The sequence below is a fragment of the Scylla paramamosain genome, unplaced genomic scaffold, assembly GCF_035594125.1.
Source record: "Scylla paramamosain isolate STU-SP2022 unplaced genomic scaffold, ASM3559412v1 Contig14, whole genome shotgun sequence".
NCBI lineage: Eukaryota > Metazoa > Arthropoda > Malacostraca > Decapoda > Portunidae > Scylla > Scylla paramamosain.
The window spans coordinates 685,882-707,500 of NW_026973679.1; the positions used below are offsets into that span (position 1 = coordinate 685,882).

At 40.1% G+C, this 21,619-nt stretch overlaps 1 protein-coding gene and 1 long non-coding RNA gene across 7 annotated transcripts in view; one reads left to right on the forward strand and one right to left on the reverse strand.

Moving 5' to 3' along the window:
- LOC135097191 (mucin-4-like) overlaps window positions 1–17,245 on the reverse strand; it is a 36,070-nt gene extending 18,825 nt beyond the window's left edge. For 4 of the 6 annotated variants that reach the window (XM_063998966.1, XM_063998965.1, XM_063998964.1 and 1 more), the window contains exons 1-4: window positions 17,129–17,245; window positions 12,998–14,641; window positions 11,221–11,373; window positions 6,610–6,713 (exon numbers count right to left, since the gene is read on the reverse strand). In XM_063998966.1, coding sequence (XP_063855036.1) covers window positions 6,685–6,713; window positions 11,221–11,373; window positions 12,998–13,436 — 621 coding nt within the window. In that variant the 5' untranslated portion in view covers window positions 13,437–14,641; window positions 17,129–17,245 and the 3' untranslated portion in view covers window positions 6,610–6,684. Of the gene's footprint in view, window positions 1–6,609; window positions 6,714–11,220; window positions 11,374–12,960; window positions 14,642–17,128 lie in introns of all 6 variants that reach the window. The other 2 variants (XM_063998968.1, XM_063998967.1) reach the window with 1 other exon arrangement.
- On the forward strand, window positions 17,220–18,972 carry LOC135097194 (uncharacterized). The gene is made up of 3 exons (XR_010265451.1): window positions 17,220–17,346; window positions 18,255–18,340; window positions 18,709–18,972. It is a non-coding gene; the product is annotated as an uncharacterized LOC135097194 (long non-coding RNA).
- Window positions 18,973–21,619: the final 2,647 nt, after the last annotated feature.

Here is a 21,619-nt window from a genome sequence, read left to right on the forward strand (position 1 = left end):
TACCCTCTATTGGACCCAGTGTGTTAATTAGGTACCCTCTATTGGACCCGGTGTGTTAATTAGGTATCCTTTATTTAATTAGGTATCTTGTACTGATAGTGTTGTTGTTTAGTTTGGGCTGAAGGTAGATATGCACTACAGTGTCACTTATATTTATTATGTATTATGTATTGTTTATGTATTGTCTTTTGTATTATGTATTTTTATATGTATTTAGTGTTATGTATCATTTCATTATGTAGCATGTATTATCTATTGTGCACTGTGTATTATTGTACATGACTTATTTTGCTGATATTTCACTTTGGTACTCCTGCATCAAACACTGACTGACTGACTCACTCACTGTAAGCATTTGTGTGTATCCTGGTGTACATTCTGTGTGTCCTAGTTTCAATGCAATTATGAATAACAAACAAAAAATAATGCACACTTTTTTTTTTTTATTAATGGCAAGAAATATTTATAACAGAGAGCTTGTTATGGTCATTAATTGGGACTCTCTATCATAACTATTTTCATTATCACCATTATTGTTACAAATAATACTCCTATAACTGCAAATCTAAATGGAACCATGAAATAATAAGGAAAAGCAGAGGTCAGGAGAAGAAAATCAATCAAATAACCATAAAAGGAACTACTAGCACTGCTAGCAACAGACTCACTAACAAACCCAGTAAATGAAATAAATAAAATAACAACAACAACAACAACAACAACAACAACAACAACAACATCAACAACAACAACAATAATAATAATGATAATAACAATAATAATAAAGATAAATAAATGCATTAAAATCCAAACAAATAAATAAATAAAACAAGAGGTCAAAAATCAAATATAGTGGGTGTTTGTAAATGAGGCAGCAGTCCCACAGGCAGCCAGTGTGAGCAGAGGCTGTGTGATGACAAGAGAGTCCTGCACACTGGTCATCTTTGTACAGCTGAGGTCATTAGCTGAGTGTCCTCTTGCACTCACTTTCCTGATTGTGTGTTTTCCTCTAGTCTCAAGTCTAAGGACCCATCTATTCCCAGGCTTTGTGAGGAGACTGTCAGTAGAGAACTCCAGACTGAAGGAAATGTCAAGGCACAGGAAGCTTGACTTCTGACCATCACCGCACTAACAACTATCGCTTTTCATTCATTTATCTTTTTTACTCTGGTCTTAGGGTGTAGCACGGTGGCCCACAAGAATAACCCTTTCTTCCAGGGACCAACAGGGTTAAGAGTGTGAATGATGTGTGCATGTGTGTGTGGGGCTTTGTTTAGACCATCCTGTGTCAGATTTTTGGCCTGGTATACAGATGGACAAATCTTTTTATCTTCACTCTATCCCTTCACACCACAAAGCTGTTCCAAAAAGGAAAGACAAAAGAGATGGAACAGCCAGCTGTGACCTCACTGTACATTTCACAACCTGCCTTTTAAAAATTCTGTTCTTTCACACAACTCTACATGCACCTAATACATGCACACCCTTCACTCAAAATTCAAAATTATCATGGCGACTCCTACACCAGCCTCGGAGTCCCCAGGACAAATGTCCCCAGATCAGACTGCTCTTCTGGTGAGTGTCTTGACACCACCCTCAACTTTTTCTTCAATAACTTCTGCAACATTTGTGGCCTTACATCTTCTTTTCAATCTGTAGAACACAACCTCTCTACTAAACTTCATCTTTTCCTCCCCAAAACACAGGTGTCTGAGGCAACTGACAGTACCCCCTTCTTTGTTCCCCCCTACTTTCTCTATCCTCATTTTCTGCCCAAAGCTGGATGTTGCAACTATGCATACAACAACTTAAATTGCTCTTGTGCCCACACTCTTGAATCTTCTGGATTTTTCACTGTCTGGCTATGACTACAGTCACTCTCAAACAAAATTTATCTGTGCTGTATACCTCTCACCTACAAGAAGCTCCTCTTGCTAGAAAAATTCTTTGACTACTTAACTTCTAAAGTGAGCACATTCTGACTCTCTTCCCTTTTGCAGAGATCTCCATTCTTGGAGACTTCAATGGTCATTACTAATTTTGCCTTTCCTCTCCCTTCACTGACCATCTTGGTGAACTAGCCTTTAACTCTGCTATCCTCCATGACCTAGAGCAACTGGTACAACACTCTACTTGTATTCCTGATTGTCTTGGAGATATGCCCAATATTCTTGACCTTTTCCTCACCTCTAACCCTTCTGCTTATGCTATCATCCTATCATCTCCATTGGGCTCCTCCAATCACAATCTGCATCTTGTCCTATCCTTCCAATCTGTCCCCAAGATTCCCCAAAGTGGAGGTGCCTTTGTCATTTTGCCCCTACTGGAGCTGAGTAGGTATTATGCTGATTTGCCTTGGAATGACTACTGTTTCTGTGTCATAGGGTACCCATCTCTGTGTGCTGAGTGCATAACAAAGGTGATAGTATGTGCTATGGAGACATACAATCCTCACTCTTTCTCTTGTCCTAAACCATTGGTTCCCAACCTTCATTACATTACTTGTTTACTGACTTTTCAAGTTTGCATTACCTGCATCATCAAGTGAAGGCACAGTACTATATATCTGCTATAAAGAAACAGTGGTAAACCTTATAAAGCAATCACTCAATTGCATAGCTGGCGATGATAATGAAAAACTTATCACAATAAATGATAAATCAATGATGATAATGTTATCAGTGATAACTGATAATTCAGTAACTGGTGATAGATTTAGTGCCGATAACTGATAACCAATAAATCTATAAATCCAAGATTCTGATACTAGTGATAACAATATTGATATTTTAAGTAAAAAAAAATGAAAAATCCAAATCTTTATTTTTAATCTTGATCTTAGAAAACTTAGAAACATCTTCAAAAACTTCTAATTCAATGTTTATCCTGTCTCTTCACTAATGAAAAGTACTGTTTTAATTAAAATAACTACATTTGATTTTGAAAGTTAACAACTTCAACGTGCTCATGTTCCTAAAACTACGTTACAAAGGGGGGATGACGTTAGTAGCACTGTGCCGTGGGTAGTGAAGATGGGCATTGGCAGCACTGAAATCAGGAAGGAGTGAACTGGTACTCAAGATGAGACCAGAGGCAGGAAACACTGTGATTGGCCCAAAGAGCAACAGCAGCAATTACTTCATGCTACCCATTAAGATCCAGGGCTTGTTCCTCCCTCTCCTCTACCCTCCAACTACTTCATGCTACCCATTAAGATCCTTCCCAGTGATGTTTTCCATGCCCTTGCTGCCCTCAGAAGGCTTATGGACCTGATGGGTCCCTCGTATTGTTCTCTGAAACTGTGCCTCCATGCTTGCATCTTGCCTATTCATCTCCACTTGTTCTGTTGTTGTAAAATAGTGTGGTGAGAGCCTTCCCTGTCATCTCTCCCCCAGTACTCACCCACTGAGAGCAAGTATCCACCTCACTGGCTGGCTCCCTCTAGCATTCCTTCATTTCATTCATACAAACTTGCCCAGAGTAGTAAAAAAGATCAGACAACTTCCTCCAAAGATCACATTCCCAGATCTTGGTCTTTGTGGAACTCCTCATAAAAAGCAGTTTATTAGTCCACATACCAATAATTTATTTCACATGAAATTCACTGGAATTTGTGGCACCAACATTTGGAGAAACCATAAACATTTACAAACTCATTCACTTTCATTGTTACCATTTGTCCACACCACCTTACTGTATTTCAGATTATTACAGCAGAACAGATGATGATGTCATTAACTATTCTCTCAAAACCCCCATCCTACTCCACACATCACTACTCTGTGCAGGAAAAGAGATGAGTGTGGAGGAACATGTACAATGTATGGCACTGCAATACTAACTGATAGATTTAGAATACAAGACGACTGATATCAAAATGTTACAAGACTTATCCATGTATTAAGTTTGGGCATCACTCCTTCAAAACAGTCACCTTCACCACCAATAAAGTGGTCCCAGTCCTGCTGTCACTGCTCACACGTGTTCAGTAAGTCTTGTTCTCAAAGCATGTTAAGCACCTTCTGTGACTCGGGCTCAACCTCTTCCATGGAACACAGCATAACAACATACGGAAATCAGAAAGGCTGCCAGAAGTCATCAGGCTTACCCGTGGCAGTCCCTGCACAAAATATACCTACCTATTTCCATCTACCATCCCCATCCATAAATCTTCTTTTAAAAATCCTAAAGAACCAACACTAACAACCTGATTACTGAGTCTATTCCATTCATCCACCACTCCATCTGAAAACCAATTCCTTCCTATCTCCCTTTTAAGTCTGACTTTTCAAACTTAGATCCATCCTTTCTCGTTTCATGGTGTCAAGATGGCATCCTTTTCACCCACAACTTCCTTTATCTTTAGGAAGAGGAAGAAGTTACAAATGAAATGTGGATCCAGGTCTTGTCCCCAGTGGAGACCCTCAATGTGAAGGTTGGGTCATCTGGGGCACCTTCTGTTTGGAGATCAGAAGCCTGGGCACAAATTTTTCAGCTATGTGGTCATATTCAAATCAAACATGGGGATTGCCTCAGCTGTTCTGTATGATGCACCAACCCTGACACCAACTCCCTTCGCTGATCTCCAACAATTCTCTTGCACGTCACTCAACCGTTTCCATGTTTTCAGTGTCTGAGCTCACGGAATATCATCCTGACCTCTTGTCATCTTCCAGAGATATTCCGCTGCTCTTGAAGAATACATGGCACTTGACGCACCTCACATAACTCACTGCTTCCTTGCCACACATGTGCTAAATCATGTCAAAGGTCTTTGCTGAATTTGACACACAATTTGGTGTTAACTCTGCTCTTGTTTGCAGTTCATGATGAAATATGAAGTTCAGCATGAGGCCACAAAACTCATGTGACATGGCTCACAAAGTTCACAGAAAGATACCAATTGGCAGACTGCTTGATAACTGTCACTGTCCAGTCCCATCAGACATGCATCCTTGTACAGCCACCTGTTGGTGTACTATGGAACTAGTCTTGGGGCTTTGATACCACCTCACACTTCATTTTACCCTTCAATCCCAACATGTCAGTGGTAGATGAGGTAATCTCATTCTTGTGTATAGATTCCTTTAGTTACAAGGAATATGTATTATGTTGCTGGGACACTCACTCTGTGCTTCTCTCAAATGAATGATGTATAATAAAAGCTAAGATAAGCAACAGTTTCAGCTTTTTCTGGCACACACAGTCATCTATCAAGAATCTGGCAAAGCCTGGGATGAATATAGCAGCGTGTTATGACCACAGGTCTCTGTGCTCTTACACTGTAAATATGCACTGTGATGCCCCATGAGTACCTCTGGGGTGATAACACTCATGAGGTCCACAGCTGGCTGCTGCATTACCAGACAACACAGTGCACCACTTGTGGAAGACATGAGGTCATTATGTACACTTCCTTCTCAGTGACAAAATGAATCCAAGAAATGTATACAGTGGAACCTCAGTTACTGAATGTCTCCCTCTCCGAACAACTCTGTTTTTGAACAAAAATTTTAACTCCTAATTGCTTTGATTACTGTACCATAATTTGATTTTCAAACAAAGTTACTCGATTTCAAATATTACAACACGTAACAAAAGCTGCCATTTATTACTAATTTATAGTTTCTATAAATAGTTCCTTTGGAGGAGAGACACAGAGGGTAAGACAGTAATTCAATCTTTGAAATAAGTTAAATGTGATCCTACTGAAGAACCTCAATGTAAACAAACAAGGTTCGGGGCTCAGGAGTAATCCCAAGCCTCCTGTGGCTCTCCCGATGACCCACAATGCCATCACTACTGCACAACTGCATTTTTCCAGTAGCTTTTCCCAGCAGCAAGATGTCTAAGTGTTATGATCACCTTCATTTTGGCAGCGAGTGGGTTGCTCCTCTCTGTCTCTGTAAGGCTTCCCTCACTTCATGGGTGACAAAGAGAAAGCCAGCATGGTCTAAACAATATCTTTTGATGAGTTCTGTATCACTAAGTTCATTCAACAAAGCTTTTCTGAATAAAAAAAATTCTAAGCTGGAGATGCTGTGGAGCAGCCATCTTAGCAGCGGGAGTGTTGGTCATTACCCACTAAGACATGGTGGATGCGAGTCTGAGAATGGATTAATCTATTTTAGAATGACTCCTGTGGGGAAAATAGTATCGGTTTTCAAACATTTTGGATTTGGAACGACATTTACGAACAAATTAAGTTAAAAAACTGTTGAATGAAAGATAAAGCAAAAGAGATAAAGATGAAGTTGAAACTGTCCTCATACTCAAAGTAATGAGGAGTTATGGATACTTCCCTTGCAGAGTCAAAATGAGTTCAAACTGGCAGGAACTGTATCAGATGAAGAGGCTTGCTGACAAATAAAAGTAAAACAGTGCAGATGTAACACAATTGCTCACTGTCAACTACAACAATGTAAAACTAGAGATATAAGATAGGAACACACTGATAAATAAAGCAAAAACAATTGACATGTAGGATATCTGAACCAACTGTATAAAAAAAAATATATATATCCTAAAAAAAAAAAATGTTCATAAAGCAACCCAAACAACATGCAAAATGAAGCTGAAACTTTCCTTCTTGGCAGAGAAGTGACATACCTCTCTCAGCATTGGAAAGGGCCTGGGCTGCTCCCTTCCCCTTGGCCCCCTTAGAGGTTTTGTCTGGGGGTGTCTTCACTCAGGGCAGGAGGGGTTGGGGACGCCTGCAAAATGTGGCCACTTGAGAGATGGGACAGCCACCCTTGAGGAGTCAACCAGCCAACCAGCCAGCTATCCCACAGTGGACTAGTCAGCCAGATAGCCAGCCAGTCAGCTAGTCAGCAGGAAAACCAACCAGCCAGCCGGTCAGCCAGTTAGCCAGGCATCCAACCAGTCAGTTAGTTAGCCAGCCAGCCAACCAGAAAGATAGAAAGCCAGCCAGCCCAAGGAAAACACTACACACAGAGGAGGAGAGGTACTACAAAGACTAAATTTGGTATTATTAAGAGAAGTGGACATTGTTGAACACATGAACTACAATCATCCTGTAGGAAAAAGTGATTGTGTGATGGTAAGGTTTCATATCAAAGAAAAAGAAGAGGAAAGTAGATGGGAAAATTATAAGGATGAAATATTTAGCTATGGTAAAACTAGTTTCAAATAAACGAGGAGATACTTTGGTAAGATGGAATGGAGTGCCTTTATTACAGCAAAAGATGTGCAGAAACAGGAAGCACTAGTCACTAGGTATATATAAGAAGGGAGTGAAAAGATGTGTACCAAAAGGAAACACAACGATAAGATATAACAAAGACTGGTATAACAGAAGGTGTGAAGTTAAAGTTGAAGGATGTGTTTGACAAAGTATCACACTGAAGGTTGATATGAAAGATAAAAACACAAAAAGAAGATAAAAACACAAAGACTGCTATAAAAGAATATGTAAAGTAGTGAGGGAGGAGAGGGAGAAGGCATGGACTAGATGGAGGTGAAAAATGCAAAAATGTGGCAAAACTACACCACTACAAGAAATGACTGTGTAAGGGTTACTACAGAAGAAAGGACAAGTTATGAGAACAATGTTATGGACAAATGTAAAGAGGAACCAAAACTATTCTTCAGGTGTGTGAGGAGCAAAATGAAAAACAAAGAAGGTGAATGGTCAAATGTGTGAGGATCTGGCTGACATGGCAGAGATGATGAATAAGAGTTTTCATTTAGCATTCACAATGAGAGGATATTTGTGGGGCAAAGTGAGATGAGTGAAAAATGGGTCCGGGGAAAATCCAGGTGACTGAGGAAGACATGTGGAAACAGTGTGAGGGACTAGATGTTAGAAAGGCCCCTGGACCCAAAAAAGTGTTGGGATGGATACTGAAAGAATGCAATCAGCAGGTGACATGGGTGGTGCACAGTATTACTGAGAGTTCCTTAAATGAAAGTAGAGTCCTGCTTAAATGAAAGAGAGTAAAAAATAATTCCAATTTATAAAGGTGGTAACAAGAAGAGGCGATGAACTACAGACCAGTGTCTCTAACAAGTGTGGTATGTAAAATGTTTGAAAGATTAAAGAAGGATAAATTAATGCATTACCTAGAAAATGAAGTGATGATAAAACAATTTGGATTTAGAAGACAGAGGTCATGTATTATGAACCTGATGAATTTTTATTCAAGAGTGGTGGATACAATACAAGAGAGGAATGGGTGGGCAGACTGTGTATATTTAGCCCTGAAGAAAGCCTTTGATAAAGTGCCACATAGGAGACTGCCATGGAAGATGGAGCATGATGATGGTCTGAGGGATGGCCTGCTGGGATGGATGGAGAATTTCTTGACTGAGAGAGAGATGGGAACCGTGGTAAAAGATTGGGAGTCATCACAGAGGAAAACTGAAAGTGGAGTACCCAAAAGCTCAGTGCTGGCACCAGTCATATATGAATGATATGATACAGAGTGTGAATAGCTACATGAGCCTTCTGTGCAGATAATGCCAAGTTCCTGAAAGAGTTGAGAGTGAGGAAGATTGTGGAGTGTTGCAAGAGGATCTGAACAAGATATTGGAGTGGAGTCATAGATGGGAAATGGAGTTTAATCCAGAGAAATGTAAAGTAATGGAATTTGGAAAGAGTGAGAGAAGAGTAAAAGGAAATTATGTGTTGAATGGTGAGAGGTTGAGTAAAGCAGAGGAGGAAAACGATCTGGGTGTTACGGTCAGTGGAAATTTGATCCCATAGAAACACATTAGCAGAACTACAGGAGAAACCTATAATTTGTTAAGCCTATAATTTGTTGAGAGGAATAAGGCCATCTTTTGAGTATAACAATGAAAAGATGATCAGGAAGATGATTATATCACTGATTTGACCTAGACTGAAATATGCAGCTGTAGTGTGCTCATTCTACATGAAAAAGGATGTAATGAAGTCGGAGAAAGCTGAGAGATGGTACCAAGAGTCGTTTGTCATACGAAGAGAGACTGGCAGAGTTGCACCCACCAATACTGGAAAAAAGGAGAGAAAGAGGAGACTTGACTGCTATATACAAAGCACAGGAGGAAGTGGAGGAGGTGGACCAGAGTGACTTGATGGTTTAGGATACGTGAGATATTAGAGGACATGGAAAGAGGCTGAAGAAGAGTACTTGTAAAAGAGACATCAAAAAAATATAGTTTCCCACAAAGAAGTACAGATGTATAGAACAGTCTGGATAAGGAAATAGTAAATGCAAGAAGTATACATGGATTCAAGGCTAAACTGTATATTGAAAGATATGGAGATGGGATAGCACCAGCATACCTCTTGTCCCATAAAACTGGATATTGAAGGAATGTAGAGAACAACTGGCTTATAAAATTCACAGTCTAGTGGTAACACCACTATCACAGGGAAGAGTACCAAAAGATTGGAAGAGAGCAAATATTACACCAATATTCAAAGGAGGAAATAAAGAAGACCAAATAAATTATAGACCAGTGTCCTTGACTAGTGTTGTAGGAAAACTGTGAAAGAAAAATAAAGGAGAGATAGATGGAACACTTGGAAAGAGATAAAGTTTTGGTAAATTGTCAATTTGGATTTAGGAGGGGAAGATCATGCTCCATGAACTTACTGTCCTTTTACTCAAGAGTAGTCGACATTGTGCAAGAGAGAGACAGATGGGTGGATGGTGTCTACTCAGACTTGAAGAAAGCGTTTGACAAAAGTACCACACCAAAGATTGCTATGGAAGAAAAAAAAAATATGGAAAAATTGGAGGAAGACTGCTGGAGTGGATGGAGGACTATCTGGATGATAGAGAGATGAGAACTGTAATACAAGACCAGAATTCATCTTGGCTGAAAGTAACTAGTGGTGTCCCACAGGGGTCAGTGTTGGGACTGATAATGTTTGTAATGTATGTGAATGACATAAATGAAGAAATAGACAGTTATATGGACTTATTTGCAGATGATGCTGAGCTGATGAGAAGGATAGAAAATGTAAATGACTAATAATAATAATAATAATAATAATAATAATAATAATAATAATAATAATAATAATAATAATAATAAACGGTTTATTATTTAATCAGTTAACAAAGTGAAAATGTACATAGGGGGTGGGGAAATACTTAACATTAATCCTAAAGGTAAGTCTAATCTAGAAGGGACTACTGATTGATGGCTCGCACCATGGTGGGAATCGCACTGTTTCTGTACCAGTACCGGTACTGGTACTGCAAAATTATTTAAATAAGATAAATAGATGGAGTAAATCTTGGCAAATGGAATTCAATTTAAGTAAATGTAAAGTAATGGAGTTTGGTAAGAGTAAGAAAAGAATACAATATCATTATGAGATGGATGGTGTGAAGTTACAGAAATCAAAAGAGGAAATGGATTTGGGAGTAACAGTTACTGAAAATTTGACTCCATACAGACACATTGATAAAATTACTGGAAAGATGATGAATTTGTTAAAAAGAATGAGAATGGCATTCTCACATTTGGATAAAGAAATGATAAAAAAGTTGTTGATTTCCATGATAAGACCAAGACTGGAAGTGTGGTCTCCTCATACAAGGAGGAATATTATAAAATTAGAAAGAGTACAAAGAGCAGTCACTAAGATGGTTCCAGAGTTGAGCAAGTCAACCTAGGAAGAGAAATTAAGAATGTTGGAAATTCCTACCCTTGAAAATAAGAGAGAGAGAGAGAGAGAGAGAGAGAGAGAGAGAGAGAGAGAGAGAGAGAGAGAGAGAGAGAGAGAGAGAGAGATTTAATAAACATCTATAGAATGGTAAATGGTATGGAAAATGTGTTTTATAACTTTAGACACAAAGAGTACAAGGGGACACAATAAGAAGTTGAAGAAAGTTAACTGTAGAAGAGACATTAAGAAGTATAGTTTTCCTCACAGAAGTGTGAACAAATGGAACGAACTCAGTGAAGACATTGTCAATGCCGTAACTGTCCACGCTTTTAAGACCAAACTAGATAGGCATAGAGACGAGATACTATGAGATCACTCCCCTCCTTACCACTCAGTCATGAACAAAATAATACTCAGCAAAATAATCAAACAAATAAAAGAAAGGTTTATAATATTTTAAGTTTTCTTGATCCACATCACACTAACACTTCTGGAAAATCTTTATCCCCTTAATAAGGATCCAGTTATCTACAAGTGCCACCTCAGGGCTCCTCCCTAGATGGCCTGTAGACTGTACACAGGGACTTTTACAATACCCGAAATGCATTCCTTCCCAACAGTGGTGAGAGGCAGGGGAGTGATATGCTGTGACCCTTCACAAAGGAGCACTTCAGGCTGCTGCCTCACACCAGCATGGTCTGTGGCTGGGGAAGTGTCCTCTCCAGGCTTCTCCCCATATGCTGAGGATTCTGGAAAGACAAAGACAACTAACTTATATAGAGAAGACTACATTAAGGTGCCAATCTCAATAGAATATGATTATGAAGAAAAAATAATCAAAATTTGATAAGTGTCATGAGACCATCTTCATGAAAGAACTGAAGTTACAGGCAGGGGGAAATACAGGACCAGACAGGGAGTTCTTAAGTTTAACAGTTAAAAGAATGTAAGACTGAGAATACTGGGAGGTGGACAGAATAGTAGCAAGCCTTGTGCCACAAGACCACAACAGGAGGAGAGGCAGACAGTTAAGATGATCAAAAGACCAGCTGCCATGCAAGAAACTACAGAAGATAGCAAGAGATGCAACACTGCAGGAGAGAGAGAGAGAGAGAGAGAGAGAGAGAGAGAGAGAGAGAGAGAGAGAGAGAGAGAGAGAGAGAGAGAGAGAGAGAGGGGGGGGGGAGGGGGGCAGGCAGTCTGAAGACAGTCAGTCAGAGGAGTTGATGAGATGAAATGCTTTTGATTCCACCCTAACCAGCTGAGCAACACGAGTGGAGTACCCCCATACATGTGAGGCATACACCATACATTTATTTATTTATTTTTTTGTTGCAAAGGGCAACAAAAAATCCAATAAAGAAAAATGCCCACTGAAATGCCAGTCCCATAAAAGGGTCAAAGCAGTAGTCAAAAATTGAAACTCCCTCTTGAAGGAATTCAAGTCATAGGAAGATGGAAATACAGAAGCAGGCAAGGAGTTCCAGAGTTTACCAGAGAAAGGAATGAATGATTGAGAATACTGGTTAACTCTTGCATTAGAGAGGTGGACAGAATAGAAGTGAGAGAAAGAAGAAAGTCTTGTGCAGCGAGGCTGACATGGATGGATAAGGCCCCTGTACAGAGTTAGCAGCTGTGGGGGTGAGGAAAACTGGTGAAGACAACTCAAAGTGCTTAACTGTTTTAGCTAGAGATGAGATGTGAAATTTCCAGTTTAGGTTACTAGTAAAGGACAGACCCGAGGATGTTCAGTGTAACAGAGGGGACAGTTGAAGGTCACTGAAGAGGAAGGGATAGTTGTCTGGAAGGTTGTGTTTATTTGTTAGATGTAAAACTTGGATTCTTGAGGCACTAAACAACACTTAATTTTGCTCTCTCCCAATCACAGGTTTTAGAAAGGTCAGAAATCAGGCATTCTGTGGCTTCTCTGAGTGAATTGTTACATTCCTGAATGCTTGGACATCTACAAAAAGATGTGGAAAGATGCGGAGTGATATCATCAGCATAGGAGTGAACGTGACAACGATTTTTAGTAAGAAAATTATTGATGAATACCAGAAAGAGTGGGTGACAGGACAGATCCCTGATAGGAGGAGAATGGTGACCAGTTAGAAGATTATTGATGAATACCAGAGAGAGTGGGTGACAGGACAGATCCCCGAGGAACATGACTTAGGAGAAGAATGGTGACTGTCTGTCACTGGAGCAATAGAACAGTTAGAAAAGAAACTTGAGGTTAAGTTACAGAGAAGGATAGGAGAGTGCAAAGAAGAGTTGGATGATGGTGTTTACAGGGCACAGCACAGACCTAGGTAATTGCAGTACACATTACATACCTGGGGACTTTTACAATATCTGAAATGCATTCCTTACTGACAGTGGTGAGAGGCAGGGGAGTGATATGGTGCGACCCTTCACAAAGGAGCACATCAAGGGGAGTGATATGGTGCGACCCTTCACAAAGGAGCACATCAAGGGGAGTGATATGGTGTGACCCTTCACAAAGGAGCACATCAAGGGGAGTGATATGGTGCGACCCTTCACAAAGGAGCACATCAAGGGGAGTGATATGGTGTGACCCTTCACAAAGGAGCACATCAAGGGGAGTGGTATGGTGTGACCCTTCACAAAGGAGCACATCAAGGGGAGTGATATGGTGTGACCCTTCACAAAGGAGCACCTCAGGCTGCTGCCTCACACCAGCATGGTCTGTGGCTGGGGGAATGTCCTCTCCAGGCTCCTCCCCAGATGCCATGAATTCTGGAAAGACAGAGACAGCAGAAGCACTCCCTGCAGCTGATGGCAGCAGCATTTGGCCACAAAGTTGTGCATGCTCCTGTGCAGTACCTACTGAGGGATTTATAAAGTTTAATGTGAATTAATGCAGTTTTATTTTGAAGGAGTTTTCCATTTGTGGTGATTTGTACAAAGTTATCTAAGATGCTGGGTGTGTCATAAGGCCCAAGTCAGTCCTCCTCAAGCCAGGAACCTTTCCTTCCTTGCTTTTTATTATTCTTTACAACAACTTTCATTCCAATCTTAAAGTCAAATGACTTATGTCCTTTAGCTTTCCTCATTTCATATTATTTATTTTGTTCAGCTTGTGCTTTAGCAACATGACTGGCAACTTTTTCTTTTATGGCTGTCAAGCGACTCTTTCTTGATTCCACTGACTCATCTGAGGGGCTCAAATTTGGGAATTCTAAAATATCAACTTTTTCATGAAGATCATTTTGGTGCAGTTCAACAGTGTTGGCTGTCTACCAAACTTCAAGAAAGAGGGAGAACACTTTATTGAAGCTTGCATTGATGTTCATATACCAAACAGAGCAGCCTCCGAGTGTTTGTCCCAGTCATTCTGATTCTCATTTACCAATTTAATTAAAGAGCCCTTCAGCGTCTGGTTGGTCCTCTCATCCTGGCCATTAGTTTGGGGGTGGCAAGCAAGTGTTACAAGGTGCTTCACTTGGACAATGGAAAAGAGTGTCATTTAATGTATTACAGAATTCCTTTCCCTGATCAGTTAAGGTTTTCTCTGGGGGACCAGAACAGTGGAAAATACTCTGCAATACATCACATACCAGATCAGCAGATTTTGAAGGCAGTGGAAATGCCTCTATAAATCTGGAGTGTAAGTCTGTTAAAGTAAGGATGTCCTTGTTGCCAGACTGAGTTTCTTTTAGGGCCCCATCAAATCTACATCAACCATCTGCCAAGGGCCTTCACTCTTAATAGGATTCAGGACTGGTGCTACAGTTTTCATCTTTTCAGATCTCTGACGTCAGTCACACTCACCTGTCCAATTCACTACATCTTTCTTAATGCCTATGCAATAAAATCTCTCTGTAGTTTTGGCAATAGTCTTAGTGATGCCCATGTGAACTCCTCCTCTACTGGAGTCATGAACATCCTGAAATACTTTCCTTTTCTGCTCCCTGGTGAATATGACCACTTTCACCTGAACTGGTCCTCCTTCCTTTGCTCTGCAGGTGTACTGGATTCTGTCTGGGCCACCATCTGCAATTTTTAGTAATCCTAATACCATACAATCACAAAGTGTGCCATGGGAAGGAGGGAGACTAATATAGAATTTTTTTCTTTGATGTAAGAGCCAAGGGCAATAAAGAAAAAAAAAAAAGGCACACTAAGGTGCCAGTTCCTGAAGAAAAGAGCCAAAATGATTTCCAAAATTGAAGAAGTGGCATAAGGCCTCCCTCTTGAAAGGACTGAAGTCATAGGAATGGGAAAACAGAAGTTGGCAGAGAGTTCCAGAGTTTACCAGTGAAAGGGAAGATTAAGAAAATACTGGTTAACTCATGCACTTGGCAGGTGGACTGAATACTAGAAAACCTTGTACAATGAGACCACAAGAGGTGGCGAGGCATGCAGTTAGCATGAAAGATACCAAGAGATGCAACACTGCAGCAAAGAGAGAGAGAGAGAGAGAGAGAGAGAGAGAGAGAGAGAGAGAGAGAGAGAGAGAGAGAGAGAGAGAGAGAGAGAGAGAGAGAGAGAGAAAATTGTTTCAGCTACCTTACACATTTTCACTGTTGTTCCTGTAGTAAATCTTTCCAAGCTCTCCTTCCACACACACACACACACACACACACATTCCTTCTAACACCTGTGCTCCTACATCACAAACTTTAAGAACATCCCAAAATGCTTTTCTACCCACTCTGTCATAAGCCTTCTCTAGATGAATGGTACATGTAATATTTATGTTTACCTTAGCATGCCTCTATTATAATTGTGATTGCAAACATATGCTCCACAACACATTTCTTTCTTGAAACTTTCCTGTTCCCCAACGACCATCACCTCTATCAATAACTTCTATCAATCTCTGAGTCAAGACTCTCCCACAGACTTTTCCTGACACACTAAGCAAACTTATCTACCCTCTGTAACCTTTTTGTACATTCCTGCAGCCTTTCCCTTTATATAAACATACAATAACTGCCTCCATCCACTCATCAGGTCCTGCCTCCTTGTTTCCAAGCCAATTCACGTAATTCAAATCATCCAGTCTGCTATCACTTCTCCATAGTTATTCCATCAGTGTCTATAGCTTTGCCACACTTCATCACAACTATTGTTTTCTTCATCTCCCTAACAATTTCTCTCATTCTCTACCTGCTTCTATACACATGCTAATTATTATTGTTTCTCCTGTCATCTTATTCATTTGACAAAGTCTTCTCCAAGTAACTTGCACTTCTTTCTTGCTGCTTACAAGAACTTTATACCCTCTCTCTACTCACACAATCCCACACTCTTCTTCCCCCTCTCTTTTATCCCCTCCTTCCAGAACAAGTTATTGTCATTAATTTTCTTGCACCCAGCTTTCTACCAAACTTCTCACACAATTCCATGCTCTTCTTCCCCCCTCTTTCTTCACTTCCTTCCAGAACAACTTATTGTCAGTGATCTCCTTACACTCAGCTTTCTACCAAACTTCTCATCCACTCTCATCTTATTTTTTCTTATGAGTTCCTTCAGTTTCATATTCCAAGACTTACACTCTAATTTCTCCTCATTTTAATTTCCTCTGAGTCATTTCTCTGCACCATTTTCTCATAGGCCCTCTTCTCTTCCACAGCCACCTCCATCTCAGCCATGCACTTTTTTTTTTTAACTTGTATCCCCAAGACTCCCTTGTAGTTACCATATCAATGAATACTTTTTAACATCTTTATCCTCTGAGGCCTCCCCAACTATCTCTCACTTCTCTGTCTTTCACATACCTCACATTCCTCTCTACTACACACCTTACTGTCCAACTATTTAAATAACTTTCCCCCAATGTGTGTAACAACGATATATATTTTTTTTTCATCACGGCATTGTGGTCTGACCAGAGTTCCATTTAATTCTGTGGGACACGCCCATCAAACATTCCTTGGCATGCCAACCATTTCCTTAATTCATCTCTCATCCACTGCTAAACACTCAGTCAGACTTTTCTGTTCACCATTTTAATCTCGATATCTCCTCCACGTGAACCTGTGGATCACTATGGTGGAAGGTTTTTTAGCACACAACCCTCAAATCCATGCATACGTAACTATCCCACCACAAGTTTGTTCATTGTAACATGACTCGCTCTCTCTGCTGCACATAAAGGAATTGAATATATGCAGCACTCAATCCCCTATTCATTTACTCACAAACAATATATCAGTATGGCACAATAACGTCAATTTGGGCTTGTTCCCTGACTTATCCAGAGTACGTTGTGTTGAGGACCGGATACATGTCCATTATAGCATAACTCGCTATGTTTACTGCACTTTCAGTAGCAAGGTATATGAAACATTAAATTTTTCATCTATTTACACACTAACAATATCTCAATACGCCATAACGCCAAAATGAGCTTCTTTCCCGGTCAGTCATGGCCATCACTATTTAAGGACCAAATATACGTGTAATACTTCATATTTGCTTACTTTTCTCTGCACACAATATTTTTTACTGCATATACAACATTGCGATACATACATTGCTAGTAACTGTGCACACTAAGCATGCACACCTCCATATTCCCGCTGTAAGCCGCCACGCCACACCAAAGAAGGTTTCAACAAGTCCTGGCGTCGTGTGCTGCCGGGCCGGGGATGCACAGAAGACGCACCTCAACAGAACAGAACAGATAGAAAGTTGGTGAAGGGTAAAGAGCTTGGATAGAAGAAGATAAAAAGAAGGGAAAATGAAAGACAGTAAGAGAATGAATGTTTGTGGGCAGAGCACATTGTTATTTTTCTTTTGTTGACTAATATTGGGAAGGCGCCAGCTCGTATTCTGTGTTAATTTAAGCATTTTTACCCTGCCTAAGAGGTTGCCTTTGATTATTTATTTATTGTTCCGTATAACAAGTAGAACCCAACTAAACAGTGTCCACGCCACACTTTGTACTGGCCGCCTGACACCCACGGAACAAGCCCTCCGCCTAATGATAAGGCATAATTTTGCAATGTCCTTGATAGTTTACACCCATTCTATATTCACAAATTATTCTTGAACATTTCTGCTAATGGTCCCACGTACTCCTGGATTATAACACTGTCTAATGATAATTTTTGGATCTAAATATTAACAAAGAATTTCTTTCAAAATAAAGAATATTATCAGTACTGGCATATTTTCTCTTAATCTACAATGTTTAGTGATTTTGATTTTCCTGTGGCTGGCCCAGGAGAACCCGGGAATATGGTTATTTTCCAGTGCCTTGTAAACTAAGGGATATTACTCTGTACCATTTCAAAATATCAACAATTAATTTAACAATTTCTAGCTTATAATTTCATTTAATTTTCTTGTTCTAAAATTTTATTGATTCCAAAAGTGTATACAAAATTTTGTTTACACAACCAAGAAGTAAATTTTTATATTTATGACCGTTCCTTTAGGCTATAAAAAAATATTTAATGGCATTGTTATTATTTGGATGGTATTGTCTTCTCTTTTTTTTTTTTTTTTTTTTTACTATTGGTATTTTGTGCCATGACACCCACACAAGCAAATCTCTGCCTATAACGTGTGCTGCTCATCGCTTGCATCTTGAAACACGATTCCTTCGTATACGAGTATATTGGCTAATTACTCGTTTTATTCCTTATTTTTGTAGATAATTCTAGATCAAAGAACTGCATCCCTGAGGGAAGGCTGTACACAAGGCTATCCCGCATGCTGCTTCAGCCAGCCGCACACCAGGTAGAGAGAGAGAGAGAGAGAGAGAGAGAGAGAGAGAGAGAGAGAGAGAGAGAGAGAGAGAGAGAGAGAGAGAGAGAGAATTATTATGGTTTTCAATTATTATCATATTATTATTATTATTATTATTATTATTATTATTATTATTATTAGAGAGAGAGAGAGAGAGAGAGAGAGAGAGAGAGAGAGAGAGAGAGAGAGAGAGAGAGAGAGAGAGAGAGAGAGAGAAATATTATCTACAGTTCTTCTTCTTCTTCTTCTTCTTACTACTATTACTACTACTACTACTACTACTAGTACTACTACTAGTACTACTACTACTACTACTACTATCACAATCACAATTATTATTATTATTATTATCCTTGCAGGTGCCTCCTTACTACCTATATACTGACTGACCACCGTCTTGACTACCACCACAGTAACCACTATTACTACTACAACTACCACCACCACCAACATTGTTCGCCACCACAGTTCGTCTGCCACAACCACAAGTGCATCCTACCACAATTTAAATGTGATGATTATGACCACTGTGGTGATGGCAGTGATGAGATGGATTGTGGTAGTAGTGGTGGTGGTGGTGGTGGTGGTGGCTGGGAAGTAATGTTGGTAGGTGGAAAACATGACTACAGTGGAAATGCTATGGTATGTACAATTGTGGTAGTTATAATTGTGGTAGTTACAATTGTGGTAGTTACAATTGTGGTAGTTACAATTTTGGTGGTTACAATTGTGGTAGTTACAATTGTGGTAATTACAATTGTGGTAGTTACAATTTTGGTGGTTACAATTGGTGGTAGTTACAATTGTGGTAGTTACAATTTTGGTTACAATTGTGGTAGTTACAATTGTGGTAGTTACAATTGTGGTAGCTACAATTGTGGTAGTTACAATTGTTGAAGTTTAAGATATTTTAATTAAGAATTGTGGTTACTACTACTACTACTACTACTACTACTACTGTTACTAACCTAACCCTTTACTCTTATTCAGATTCGCATCATCAACAACAACAACAACAACAACAATGATGGCAGTAGTAGCAGTAGTAGTGAATGGTCATACGTATGTGATGACTATTTTGACTATCAGGCGGCCGATGTTGTGTGTCGGACTATCGTCTTAAAGGAGCCGTAAAATTTACTAGGAATAACTATTTCGGTGATAGTAATAGTGGTAAGCAATAGTAGTAGTAGTAGTAGTAGTAATAGTAGTAGTAGTAGTAGTAGTAGTAGTTAAATTTTCTACTGGTTAACTCTTGCATCAGGGAGGTGGACAGAATAGTGGTGTATGACTGAGAATACTGGTTAACTCTTGCATCAGGGAGGTGGACAGTATAGTAGTGAAAGACTGAGAATACCGGTTAACTCTTGCATTAGGGAGGTGGACAGAATAGTGGTGAATGACTGAGAATACTGGTTAACTCTTGCATCAGGGAGATGGACAGAGTAGTGGTGAATGACTGAGAATACTGGTTAACTCTTGCATCAGGGAGGTGGACAGTATAGTAGTGAAAGACTGAGAATACCGGTTAACTCTTGCATTAGGGAGGTGGACAGAATAGTGGTGAAAGACTGAGAATACTGGTTAACTCTTGCATCAGGAAGGTGGACAGAATAGTGGTGAGAAAAACTGGCGGAGACGTCTCAGAACACCTAACTTCATAGAAGCTGTTTTAGCTAGAGATGAGATGTAAAGTTTCCAGTTCAGATTATAAGTAAAGGACAGACCGAGGATGTTCAGTGTAGAAGAGGGGGACAGTTGAGTGTCATTGAGGAAGAGGGGATAGTTGTCTGGAAGGTTGTGTCGAGTTGATAGATGGAGGAATTGAGTTTTTGAGGCATTGAACAATACCAAGTTTGCTCTGCTCCAATCAGAAATTTTAGAAAGATCAGAAGTCAAGCGTTCTGTGGCTTCCCTGCGTGAAATGTTTACCTCCTGAAGGGTTGGACGTCTATGAAAAGACGTGGAAAAGTGCAGGGTGGTATCATCAGCGTAGGAGTGGATAGGACAAGAAGTTTGGTTTAGAAGATCATTAATGAATAATAAGAAGAGAGTGGATGACAGGACAGAACCCTGAGGAACACCACTGTTAATAAATTTAGAAGAACAGTGACCGTCTACCACAGCAGCAATAGAACGGTCAGAAAGGAAACTTGAGATGAAGTTACAGAGAGGATAGAAACCGTAGGAGGTTAGTTTGGAAATCAAAGGTTTGTGTCAGACTCTATCTGTTGTCCAAGGCAACAGCAAAAGTCACCAAAATCTCTAAAAGAGGATGACCAAGACTCAGTAAGGAAAGCCAGAAGATCACCAGTAGAGCGGCCTTGACAGAACCCATACTGGCGATCAGATAGAAGATTGTGAAGTGATAGATGTTTAAGAATCTTCCTGTTGAGGATAGATTCAAAAACTTTAGATAGGCAGGAAATTAAAGCAATAGAACGGTAGTTTGAGGGATTAGAACGGTCACCCTTTTTAGGAACAGGCTGAATGTAAGCAAACTTCCAGCAAGAAGGAAAGGTAGATGTTGACAGACAGAGCTGAAAGAGTTTGACTACGCAAGGTTCAAGCACAGAGGCACAGTTTCGGAGAACAATAGGAGGGACCCCATCAGGTCCATAAGCCTTCCGAGGGTCTAGGCCAACGAGGGCATGGAAAACATCATTACGAAGAATTTTAATACGAGGCATGAAGTAGTCAGAGGGTGGAGGAGAGGGAGGAACAAGCCCAGAATCGTCCAAGGTAGAGTTTTTAGCAAAGGTTTGAGCAAAGAGTTCAGCTTTAGAAATAGATGTGATAGCAGTGGTGCCATCTGGTTGAAATAGAGGAGGGAAAGAAGAAGAAGCAAAGTTATTGGATATATTTTTGGCTAGATGCCAGAAGTCACGAGGGGAGTTAGATCTTGAAAGGTTTTGACACTTTCTGTTAATGAAGGAGTTTTTGGCTAGTTGGAGAACAGACTTGGCATGGTTCCGGGCAGAAATATAAAGTGCATGAGATTCTGGTGAAGGAAGGCTTAAGTACCTTTTGTGGGCCACCTCTCTATCATGTATAGCACGAGAACAAGGTTTGGAAGGTTTAGGTCGAGAAAAAGAGTGAGGAATGTACGCCTCCATGCCAGACACTATCACCTCTGTTATGCGCTCAGCACACAAAGACGGGTCTCTGACACGGAAGCAGTAGTCATTCCAAGGAAAACCAGCAAAATACCTCCTCAGGTCCCCCCAACTAGCAGAGGCAAAACGCCAGATGCACCTTCACTTAGGGGAT